The 13,349-nt window shown below is 40.2% G+C and overlaps 1 protein-coding gene across 1 annotated transcript in view; it reads right to left on the bottom strand.

The window, feature by feature from the left end:
• Window positions 1–512: 512 nt before the first annotated feature.
• Window positions 513–13,349, bottom strand: part of LOC146830708 (extracellular calcium-sensing receptor-like) — a 113,594-nt gene continuing 100,757 nt past the window's right edge. Inside the window, exon 5 of the mRNA XM_085603776.1 lies at window positions 513–563. Within this exon, the coding sequence (XP_085459902.1) occupies window positions 513–563 (51 nt within the window). The remainder of the gene's footprint in view (window positions 564–13,349) is intronic.

Here is a 13,349-nt window from a genome sequence, read left to right as displayed (position 1 = left end):
CGGCAACTTCAAACTGCTTTTCATCAATTTGGGTGAATGAGGCTTGTATGAGCAGTTTGTTATACCATTGCAAAATCTCAGTGGGTGCTGTCTGATTTCTTCGGGGCAGATATCCCACCCACATCGCCAGTTGTAGCATCCTGCGCAGTCTGGGACACCAGGATTCAATCCTGCTCCCAGTAGGCTTTATTCTTCAATACCCCATTCTACTAAGTGGAATTGATACTTGGGCACCGCTTTTTTCAAACTTCCTTGCTGATCAACCTGCAATCCGCACATCGCCTAATATTTGTTACCGGCAACACATTTGTCAATCAATTAGATGAACAGCATGCAATCCTAACTATTCATTAAACACCCTTGCATATAATTATCCTTGATGCTTCTAACTTAGGCCGCTGGCCTTGAGGTGCCAGACCTCAGTCCTGTTCTGCTGTCCTTTACCGGCTAAGCGGTCCTTGACAGGCAACTCTGCCATGCCTTACCTGATTCTGCACTGATAATAGTTGATATCATTCCTGAGCAACAGATTCAGAGTGCTCTTGCTCAGACCTGATGATGACCTAAGAATAACAAAGGTCCAAACATAATCGACAACAGGACTTATTCAGACTCATAGGGCCCGATTCACAGAACTAACTTAAGTCAAAATCCTAAACTTACTACCATTTTCGTATTCACAGAAGGCACTTACTCATTTTGGTATTCACAGAAGACACTTACTCACTTCGGTATTCACAGAAGTTAGGAGTCCTAACTTTATGATGTCATGAGATTGAGCAGCCTCTAACAGGTCATCCCAGATTTTATTTCCTATTTCTTTTTAATGATCTTAGAGTTGATCTATTGTCAGCCCTAGCTTCAGGTATATTTTTGCACCTTGACTAATTGCAAGCACTAAAAAATAATAGCCAACTCTCCAATCACTATTGAACCATCCACCTGTTTTATGAGTTCTATATCATGGTTTGACTTTGCTAGAAAAATAGCTTTTTAGATAGTCAAAATATTGTGTGGGCATCAAGTATCCAAGAATTGGAATCACAAATTGAATTAAATCACTCAAAGATTGGGATCAGGGCTTTATATATTTCAGATATACCAATTGGTGAGGTAGCTATATTTCCACAATAGATGTTGTTGGAGATATCAACTATATTACCTGCATTCCTAATAGAATCCGCTTGATCAGCAAAGATGTCCCCCTTCATAGTTAATATAACAGAATCATGGTCACTCTCCTGTCTGAGGTAGTCTTACATATCCCCCATTTTGTGCCAGTTTTGTAAGTCTAACATATTAAAATCAATGTTGCTTTGTAGGAATAACCTCTTAATAGTAGGGTTATCTGTGGCATCTGATAGAGAATGAGCATTCAATGCCCAAATTCTATAGATCGCAGTCAGGGCAACAAGCTGGACAGCCAACTTGAACCTAGATATTTTATTTGGTAAAGCAAAAGGGGGAACTCCCCAGTACTCATCTTACTCCTTAGTAGGATCATAGCCCACCCCAAGGAATTCAAAGCATATATTCACGTTACCTGCGATAATCACATAGTTATTTTTGCAGTATAGTTCTAAGATGTCACCAAGTTTGTTTAGATGTTAGACTTCTCGTTAGTGGGAATTTGCCTTTTATAGATGTTTATTAAGATAACTGACTTCCCACAAGAGAAATTTATAATCAATTCCAGGACAACATCTGAGTATGTGTTAAATGACCTGAGTTTACAAACTAGTGAAATTCTAACCCACACTATTAAACCCATGATTATTTTCCTATCTTAGAACCATGTGCCTCAATACTTAAAGTTTTAAAACCCAATCTATGTACTGCATCTGTTGTCCACGTCTCCTGCAAAAGAAATAAATGGTGGTTGTCAATGAATGTGCCCCAGTCGACTCGTGTCTGGTGGACTTTTCTTTTGTCGTTCCCATGGCGGTGCCCTGAAAACAGGCACCACAATGGGAATGCAAAAGGAGTTCCAGAAGGGCATTGAATGTGAAGTCCATGCCATGCTGGAGCTTGGGGTGCATGCAAACAGGGGGGCACATGTTGTGCCACCCTGAATGCATCCCCATGGCGCTGAGGTATGGGGGCCATGTAGGCCCCCCTTTGTTTCCCCACCGCCAGCCTTTTCAAGGTGGGCTCACTGCCATGAAAAGTCAGGCGGTGGGGAAACTCAAAACAGACCGCACCAGTTCTGCCTTGCATATGGGATACCTCTGTCCGTTGTGCCACTGTCAGGGAACAACGGTTCCCTGGCACAGCCGGCACAGTGGTGGCGGTCCAAATGACCGGTTCGGAATAGGACGGCTGCAGGACCGCCACCACTGTGCCTCTGCGAGACTGGCAGTCAAAGTCTGCCAGACTCGGAATCAGCCCCTAAGTTGTTTGCAACTTGATTGTGATATATCTCTAATACTTTGTGCCACTGTGTCAAAACCATTTGACAATAACAACTCAATATTAAATGTGTGGGTATGTTTCTATACAGGATTTGTGATTCCTTATCTGCAAATACGGAATCACAAAATCAAGTGTTAGTACATCAGGTCTTTGGTTCACAAGTCTCATTAGGAAGTGAATTTTTAAAAGGGAGACCTAGGGCCGATATATATATTAAGTGCCCGGGGGCGTAAAGGGCATGCGCACCCACTTTTTGCGCCCCCTGGGCACTTTGGCATTACAGAAGGGGCTGCAGATGCTCAGGTAGCCCCTTCAGTAATACAGATAGCGCTGGTGCCCATGTAGCACCAGTGCTATCTCAAGAGGGTGTTCCCTCATTTGCGTGGTGGCATGGCCCAATGCAAATGAGGGCATCTCTTTACCTCTACACCCTTGCTGTATTATGGACTCAGACGCAAAGGCAAAGAAGCTGTCAGGAGGTGCACTGACAGTGTGCCACAAAAGGGTGGTGCACTGCCAGTGCACCCCCTGTTGACATCCCTCTGGAAGAGGTCAAGGGTCCAATGGACCTGAGGGCGGGGCATTCAACATAATAGGGTGCACTTGCCCTGTTTGCGCATAGCGCACTTGTTTGAAAGTGCGCTGTGGTGCAAACAGGGAAGGTGCATCCTATATGTATATGGCTCCTGGTGAACACCCCCACTGGGTGTGACATGTCCTGCACCTTCTTCATCAGGTATCAAATAGCAAACCAACAGATCGAGACAGCAGACCATGGAATTGGAGCTAATTGCCTGGATCCAAGGTACTGTTCCTTATATTAAAATAGCCAAAATGAAGTGTAAAGAGTAGACAAATAACCAGCGAATCCGTTCTCAGCTCCCAGTCAATTTATTTATAAACAGATGACAATGGGCTATGGCAAATTTTGAGTTTAGAGAAAACACAAAGCAAGGGTGCCTTGTGGCCTCAATAGAGATTCTTTCCTGGTATACATGAGCACTTTTCAGCGCATGGGCATAAGACCTGCTGCTTTTCGCAAGAAGACATGTACCTAAAAACACAAGTTAGAACATAAACACTTTTCGCAACACACATGCAAATTAAATACCTGGCATTTCCCTCTCGATTTACATTCCACAGACTGCTCTGAGCGACTATCGTAATCACATAATGGGAGAGGAAAATCTTAAATAAAATTTGGCATGCCAATCAAATAATCAGAGATGTTTTAAGGGATGGGCAAAGTGGGCTGTGGCCCAGGGCCCTGGGTTACAGGGGGTCCCCAGATAGAGCCAGCTCTGTTATGCAGAGGCTTGCCCTGATGACCTTGAATAATTCTTTAAAAGATTGTTTTAAATACCATTTTCCTTTATTTACATTTTTAATGTAGGTGATGTGTGAGATTCTATTATATTCATTTTGCAGAGAAACATTATGTGTGTCTAATGGAACATCCATAAAAAAGTTTATTCTAGGTTAAAACAGGACCACACAAGGGGGGGCATAGTCTGGCGTTGAAGAAGATGGCAGCTGGCTAGCGGTGCTCTGCAGTGGTTACCGTGGAAGGACACATTTCCACTCGTACGCGGCATCCTAACACCGTCGCACCACATGTTTCTTCTTTAGGATGATTCGCTGAGACTTCTGATATGCTGCTGCGTGTCCTGGTAAGCGGATAACACTGCATCTTCATTTTTCACTGTCAACGCCGCGTCTCCCTGACAGGATTCGCGCCCACCATTTTACATAACACGCGTTTTGCCTAACATGCGTCTGGCAGCGCTGCAGTCTTCTATCTGCCTGTAGTGTTCGAGGCACTCTTGTGTTCTGACACGCTGTGATGACCTTTGACTACCATTATTTTAATTGAATTTAGTGTGTTATTTTATCCTAGCCTGAATGTACGATGTCCTGCATATGCCTGTTCCTCTTAAAAGTTTATTTCTTGTAATCTTGCAGTCTTTCAGTTGGAGCTGTCACGGAGTAGGACAGCCTTGGCAAGAACAGAATGTGTGTGATGTGCATTTAAAAGCATGAGAGGGTGAGAGGGTGAGAGAGGTGTGGAATGTACTTTTTGGTCTCGAAGTGCAGTGGTATGAGCAGTGGTGCACAGATGTGCACTATGTTGTACATTGAGAGATGAAGTATGTGATGCTATAAGGCAGTGGTGCACAAATGTGCATTGTGTTGTACATTGGTAGAATTATGAAGTTCTTACTATTGGCTTTGACATGGCCTCATGTCCTCCCGAATTCTGACTTTGCCATGCTTGAGCTTTTCTGCGTGCATAGCAGCGCTTGCAAGTTGTTTGGGTTAATCACGTTGAAGTATTTTTTTGGGAGAGATTGTTTAATGTACCCGGAAGGCTTTGTGAGCTTCGTCAAGATAAAGGCTGGAACATGTGAGATTGGAGAAGGAAACGTGGGAACTCCTTCCAGCCAGGGAATACTTGTTGGAACCTGGCCAGTTCTGGTAAGATTCCTCTGGCGTGGTGGGAGGTATCCTTTGAACCTTCTAGTGTGTTTTGAGATTATAAAGCTGAGGGTTGTTGACTTAGAAACCGGGAGTTTGGAATCCGAACGGGGACGGACGTGTCTACTTCGGGGCGTGGAACCCTGGTTGCTGAGGCTCTCAACCACGGCTGTTTAACTTCCCCAGTCAGGAGTAGGCTGAGATGCAGCGTTTGCACCAGGTGAAATATTGAGTTTTGACTAGTGCCATTGTGATGCGTGGTTCCAGTGGCTGTGGTCATTTGAAGAGTTGAGTTTTGGTTATTGCCATTGTGATGTTTGGCCATTGGCTTTGATTATTTGAGGTGTTTTCTTTGTGATGTGTGAGTGAGTTAAGGAGCACATCCAAAGTAATCATTTGATGTATACATATCTTTCTGATCTCTTGCAGGACTTCCCAGTATATTTGCTTGAGTCTTATCTCATATTATCTGCTGCTTGTTTATATCATTGCTTGCATATAAACATATATATATCTCTTTATATATATTTGAATTTTCTACATTTCGAATCTAGGAAAGCCTTTTTGTTAGAGAGCATTGTGTAAAATAAAATCCCAAGCCTTATTCTAACAGAGAGAGTCCTTGCATTTTATAAAATAAAACCCTTTTCTAAAGGCGTTGTTTGTATTGTGTTATGTCTCCTACTTCGCCGATTGTTGATCCACCGTGTGGGAGCTGTATTATCTGATAGGCGGAAGCAAGACACTGCCTGAAACTATATTGACTTGTTTTGGACTGTGTTTTTCATAGCCAATTTATCTTATTGGTTTTCAATGCCCATTTCACAAACCTTTTCAGCATTATGTGGACTCTTTCAGTTTATCTGCCTGCACATATTAGTCATCACTAATATATCATCCCTTTCACTATTTCTTTAGTTATGGATGCCTATGGATTGCAATATTATCTTTCAACTACATACTATTAAGTGTTTTTGACTGATTTTTTCCTGGTTCTCTACCTGTGCCTAATTTATTTGCCAACTTGTCATTTATGTATATGTGGCAAACCAGGACTGCCAAAGGGAGCGCTTCCAGGCATCTGTTGCATGCTAAATCCCGTTTTGTCAACTTCTAACCCATTTCCATACTACAGTGCAATATGGAGGATTCAGATCACAATGTTTCACATTCTACTTCTGGGGTTTATGCATCAAATGCTCCTCTTCCAAATACTAAGTCTTCCACTAAGCTGGTTCCTTCCTCATCATCACCATCAACCAAGCAAGGTAAAAAAGACCCTCCCTCACCTGCTAAATCTCCCCCACCAATATCTTTGGAGTTGCTTTTGGAGGCGATACGAGCTCTTAAGCCAAATGTGGAAAAAACAAATAAACACAATTAAAGCCTGGATGATAATTGGCCTACTACTGACAATAAAGTAACTCTAATGGAACGACAAGTGGAATCTCTCTAAACAACTTCTCAACAACTTATTTCTATGCAGAGGGAAATCTCTCAATTTCAAAAACAGGTGGAGAACCTGGAAAACCATTGTAGGCGCAACAATCTTTGTATTTATGTCTTCTATCAGAGTGCACCTTACCTTCTTTTGGACTTTCTTACCAAATTGGCATTTTTCAATGGTGGATGCTGGGAGTTGTTGAACTCGTCTGTTGATATATGAAAGTAGTGGAATTGAAGTGCTTCACCTTGGTCAGCTATTGTGTGCTTTATTGTTTTATGTAAATCTTTATATTTATATCCAATCCTATTGCCTTTTTCCAAACTTTTCTTCCGCAGATTCTTGATTTACCTGAAACTCCCCAATTGAATATACAATGGCCACATAGACTTAGTCATATTTCACGTTCTTCATCACCCACTCATAACCTAGAGGCATCATCATTTATTTTTTTAAATATATTGACTTGTTGAAAGTCCTCCAGGCAGTTAAATTCAAATGCTGTATCTCTTGGCAAGGCTCTCCATTGTTCTTCTCTCAAGACTATGCTAAAGCTACGGCAGATAAAAGGAAAGGTTTTCTTCCCATGCATCCAGCATTACGAAATCTTAATGCTAGATTTGGATTCATTCATCCATGCCTCTTTAAGGTGACTTATAAAAACAAAACCACTGCATATGAAGATCCAATTTCACTGCAGCGATTTGTTGAAAATTTCAAAGAAGAAGTGATAGAAATTGCAAGGCTGCCTTCTACTTGACATATTTTGTTTATGCTAAACATTAATAGCAATTGTTTGAAGCAATGTTCTGAATAACGTGTATGTTTTCCCTTTTTTATGTTACCTTCGTAGGTGTTGTTTCTCCTGTTTTACCCATTGCTTTTATCGTCCGTTTGGATGTTTTTGTCCTCCCTACTCGCCTGCCCGGAGTTTCAGTCAGTTGTACCATCCCCTTTTGTGGCCTCAACACCCTCCACCCATGTTTGTGTTCTTGGTATGTTATTTTGTTTATTTAATCTATTATCTTTACCCAGTATTTCTACTGTCTCTCTATCTTCCCTTTCCCCTCTTTTCTATAATCGTTCTCTTCTCCCTTCTTACCAAGAATTTCTTCATTTCTTATTACTTTCTGCCTAATTTTGAGAGCTTAGTTTGCTATTATATTGTATGTTTCAGAGTTTATAATATTTATGCTTTACTTGTTCCTACTTCTTTATTATCTTTTGATAAATGACGTTACGTGTTATTTCTTGGAATGTTAAAGGTTTGGGCTCACCCATTAAAAAGCAAAGAGTACTTACCCCGTTATCTAACCTCAAGTCAGATATTGTGTTCCTACAAGAATCTCATATAATTGCATCCAAAGTTCTAAAGCTTAAACGACAATGGGTAAGAGATGATTTTTCCTCCCCTGATACGAGCAAAAGAAATAGAGTTATTTTTCTCTGTCATAAAAAACTCAATGTTACTCTTCTCTCTCAAGATGCGGATGACGAATGTTGTTGGTTGTTTGTAAATCTCACAGTTAATAACATACCTTTATCTTTATTTAATATCTATGCACCTACAAAAATTTATAATGATTTTTGGCCTGCTATATCTGTTAAGCTGATGTCTATTCCTACACAATATGTTATTTTTGGTGGTGATTGCAATTTAGTTGTTGATCCTTATATAGTTTGTACCTTTAAAGTAATGTTTGTTCCTTCCCCAATGGATCAACAGTAGCTTCACTACACTCCTTGACCAAAGATCCCTTGTTGATTCTTGGAGATTGTGTAATCCACAGCTGCGAGAATATACATGTTCCTCTCCTACACATCTATCCCAATCTCGCATAGATTATTTATTTGTGCCTAAATCACTATCACAACACATTCACCATGGAGATATTGGTTCTATATTAATTTCTGACCTTGCTCCAGTAATTCTGAATTTAGAATGACTCCCTATTAATATGACCAATAAAAGATGGCATCTTAATACTTCTTTATTAATTGACCCTGTTTTACTGAGTTTTATACCTGTATTATGTCCTCTTATTTCTCCTTTCCTGTTATATGGGATGCTTTTAAAGCTTCAGCCAGAGATTTTATTATGTCTAACGTTGCTAAAAAGGAGAAACTTAAGGGGCCCATTAGGGTGGTGGGCAGATCACCTCCGCCGGGCCGGCGGTAGTCACCGCTGGCCTGGTGGGGGCGATCAGCCTGCCATCCATGCCTGAATGACCCCCCGCCATATTAGGATGGCTCGGGGGTCCGCGGAGGACGGAAAGACCGTCCGTCGCTTTTCCGCCAGTCGACTCGCCGACGGGCATAACATGGTGGCGGTGTCTACAAGACACCGCCATCCATATTATGATGCAGGTGGAGATTCACCTTTCCATGGCGGCAGAAAGACATGCAGTCCTTGCTGTTGGGGGCCCGTTGCAGGCCCCCAGGGTGTAGGGGGTGGAGGGTGCACATGGAGGGTACCTCTGGTACCCCCCCTCATTGCAATGCACTACGTGGCAGGCACCACGTGGTGCCTGCCATGTAGTGCATCCAACAATATCAACAAAATACCAATGCTGATGCACAATTCCTACCTTACAATCGGAGTATTGAAAGAAGCAATGCCACCATAAACCTCTTTTTCCGTTAGATTTAATCAAGATTTATTCTAGAAATCACATATATAAATCACCAACAACAAAGTACATTCCATTTAAAAGTTTTGAAAACAACCAAGCTCCCTTTACCCACAAACTCTCTTTTTGAACATCCTTTCACTCATACAGACTTCTCTTTTACAGACCCTCAATACACCCCTCTCTGTCAAGCTCTTCAATTCAATCATACATTCATTACACTCCCCATCACATACCAGCACACCCATACCCATCTCTCAATATTTCAAATGTATACAATTACAAGAGAAAAATCCAATGTACACAATGGCCAAACATACAACAATTCTCAAAATATAACACTTTCAGTTTTTGACATCTATTTATATACTTGATTGGCCACACAAAAAGGTTGACATGTTTCTTGCTGTTGGGGGCCCGTTACAGGCCCCCAGGGTGGCGGCGGGTGGAGGGTGCACATGGAGGGTACCTATGCTACCCCCTCATTGCAATGCACTACGTGGCAGGCACCACGTGGTGCCTGCCATGTAGTGCATGGCAATGCTGTGCACAGTCCTTTTACATTGCGAGCGGGTCTGCAGCCAGCAGATCCACCCGCAATGTAAAAGGACCAGGATGCGTCTGCCAGTGTTGCGGGCGCATCCTAATACACATGGCAGGACCGCCGCAACTTCGGGGGTCGGTCCCTGGCTCCGTTGCGATGGTGGGCGGACATTGTAAAGGACACCTTAATTCTCCAAAAGCGCTTGAAATTCTTAAGCGTTTCAAATTGTTACAAAATCTCTATAACACTACAAATTTTAGATCAGACCTCAACAATCTGGTCATGGAAAGATTTTAATATAAAAAATTATCCACAGAAATGGCCGATTCCTACATCCTTGGAGGCAGTGCGCACTATTATGGAGAACAAGACAGGTAAACTTCTTGCCACTTATCTCAAAATCAAAAAAGAACATATCATTATATCTTACATTTAGACTCTTCCCCAATCATTAAGGATGCTGACATTTTAGAGGAATTTAAGAAACATTATACAAATCTTTATACTCTTGTTCCACTCCAGATCCTACTGCTCTACAACATTACTTTTCTTCTATTCAAAAACAATTTCCAATGGATATTGACCCTACACCAATGGAGGATAATATTTCTTTGAAAGATATCTCTCAAGCACTGAAATTAATTAAAACTGGTAAAGCCTCTAGACCAAATGGTTTTCTTGTAGAGTTTTATTCCTACTTTTCTAAATCTCTTCTTATACATTTTATTCTTTTATTTTCTCATGTATCTCCTCTAAGGGTTCAAGTGGTACCTTTCATGAAGCTCTCATTTGTCTAATTCCTAAAGATGGAAGAGACCCCCATTTATGTAAGAATTATAGACTCATTTCTTTAATTAACTCCGATTACAAAATATTTGCTAAAATTCTTGTTCTTTGACTAAATCAATTTTTACCCTCGCTTATTTGCAAAGAACAATCTGCCTTTATTAAAGGTAAATCTATTTCTGATAATACTAGTGTTTTCTTTAATATATAGGAAATCTAACAAACACCCCTACTCATTAGCGGCCATTTCCCTTGATGCGGAATAAGCTTTTGACTGTATGGATTGGTCTTTTATTTTTCATACACTTTCTTGGTTTGGTTTCAGTCCCAAATTTATTTCCTAAATATCTTTATTATATACTGCACCAACAGCTCTTATTTTTGCTAATGGTTCTTATTTCCTCTTCTTTTTCTTTAAGAAGAGTGGTTTGTCTGGGATGTCCACTTCCCCACTTCTATTTATTCTCGCATTAGAATCTTTTCTTGCTAAATCCTTGAATTACTGGTTTTCAACATGATTCCTTGTGGAAGTTGACACCTTCCCTTCACTTTGTGTTTATAAGTTGAACCATGATAAATGTGAAATTCTCCCTCTCAATATTCTTTGTTTTAAACAAGATTTCTCTCTTTCTATTTATGCTTGTAATTCTCCAAAAAGTAAATATTTAGGTATTTGGTTTGCTCCTTCCATTAAACAAACTCTAACTTTAAATATGAATCAAGTTCTTTCCTCATTATCCACATCTACTTCTAAATGGCACCCTCTTTATTTATCCTAGTGGGGCAGATTTGATAATCTTAAATTGATGCTTGCTCCTGTTTTGTTTTACACTATTTCTGCTAATCCTTTTACTATTCCGTCACACTTTTGCAAAATGATTTATTCTCTATTGTGATCTTTCTATAGAAACATAAAAAATCCGTGCATGTCTTTTTTATGCTTACACATAATAAATAACATGGCGGTGTTAATTTTCCTGATTTCCTTTTTTTAAAATTTTTTTTATTGCAATTGATTGGTGTCATACATAATCAAAATTCAGAATACATACGGAATGCAAAGCCAAAAGAAAATATCTCGTAATGGAAAGCCTGCCTCCAACAACTAATATTAACATACAATGACTTACAAGTTTCCAAAAACAGAGAACAAGAAAGGAGTAAATTATTCAAAATAAATTCCCCCACAGTTTTTCAAATTTTCTTCCCCCCCCAATCCTCAGAGCATAACTTCGCTCACTTATTTTTACTCTTTGCATTTTGAGTAGCCATTCATGAAAGGATAGAATCTGATTTATACGCCACTTCTGTAATAGCAGCGATCTAGCCACCGCCATGCAAATGTAAAGCAATTTAACAAGTGATACAGAGAAATTAAGATACGGATCAAAAGGATGTATGTCGTTACAACGCACACTTTTACAACGCATGCACTTACAACGCATTTTTTACAACGCAAAATTCATTACAACGCATTTCATTACATAGCATGACACTACAACGCATTTTTAAAAACTACCTTTACAACGCATTCCATTACAACGCATACTACCTTTACAACGCATACCATTACAACGCATAATATTAAATTGCATTTAAGGTAAGTATTAGATAGTATAGGGGTAACAATTACTTTTCTAACTCCAGGGGGTGCAACAGTAGGGTAAGTGTTGGATAGTATAGGGGTAAAAATTACTATTCTAACTCCAGGGGGTGCAACAGTAGAGAAAGTGTTGGATAGTATAGGGGTAAAAATTACTATTCTAACTCCAGGAGGTGCAACAGTAGGGTAAGTGTTGGATAGTATAGGGGTAAAAATTACTATTCTAACTCCAGGGGGTGCAACAGTAGGGTAAGTGTTGGATAGTATAGGGGTAAAAATTACTATTCTAACTCCAGGGGGTGCAACAGTAGGGTAAGTGTTGGATAGTATAGGGGTAAAAATTACTATTCTAACTCCAGGGGGTGCAACAGTAGGGTAAGTGTTGGATAGTATAGGGGTAAAAATTGCTATTCTAACTCCAGGGGGTGCAACAGTAGGGTAAGTGTTGGATAGTATAGGGGTAAAAATTACTATTCTAACTCCAGGGGGTGCAACAGTAGGGAAAGTGTTGGATAGTATAGGGGTAAAAATTACTATTCTAACTCCAGGGGGTGCAACAGTAGGGTAAGTGTTGGATAGTGTAGTGTAATATTATGCGTTGTAATGGTATGCGTTGTAAAGGTAGTATGCGTTGTAATGGAATGCGTTGTAAAAGTAGTTTTTAAAAATGCGTTGTAGTGTCATGCTATGTAATGGAATGCGTTGTAATGGATTTTGCGTTGTAAAAAATGCGTTGTAAGTGTAGTGCGTTGTAAAAGTTGCGTTGTAAAGGTTGTTCCCCGGATCAAAACCATAAAGCATCAGTTTAACATTGAGAAATATTGGAATATAACAATAAGAACGTAAAAAAGCAAAAATATCTTCCCAAAATGCTTTCACCATACTACAGTCAATTATTACGTGTGTCCAATTAGCAGGGGCGCAGTTCAAGCATCAGAAGCAATTGGGTATGTGGTTACTATACATTTTAGCAATTGCCGCCGGGGTGCGATACAAAAGCCACTTGCCAAAAAATAACATTCTGCGCCAGTTTGCTCCCCTTAATGTGGAAAAATTAAGCTGATTAATGGTCCGCCATGTGCTCAATGACAAAACATGATTTTCTTGTTCCCACCATTTTTTAACGGCTTTAGAACCCAGGTTACCTTGTCTAGACTGAGCTAAGAGACGTTTCCACTCTCCAGGCTTCCTGATCAAAGTGTTATTAAAAAAAAGATCATTATTTATTGAGGAAATCTGAGTAAACGATGTGGGAGCATACTGCAGCAGAGATTGATAAATTTGATTATAAGACCCGGCTAACAAAAAAACTTTTCCTGAAAGTAATAGCCGCATATCCGACGGGGTTATCCACCTTGAAAATTGTAAGAAGTCACCCACTTTACTAAATCCAGCTTTAGACCAGTATGTCATTAAGTCAAAGCTTGGACCCCGCCCACTAAAAGAAAGTAAGGT

This window comes from Triturus cristatus, chromosome 5_1 (genome assembly GCF_964204655.1).
Source record: "Triturus cristatus chromosome 5_1, aTriCri1.1, whole genome shotgun sequence".
Lineage (NCBI taxonomy): Eukaryota > Metazoa > Chordata > Amphibia > Caudata > Salamandridae > Triturus > Triturus cristatus.
The sequence above is the reverse complement of the archived record's forward strand: the minus strand, read 5'-3'. Positions and strand labels throughout refer to the sequence as shown.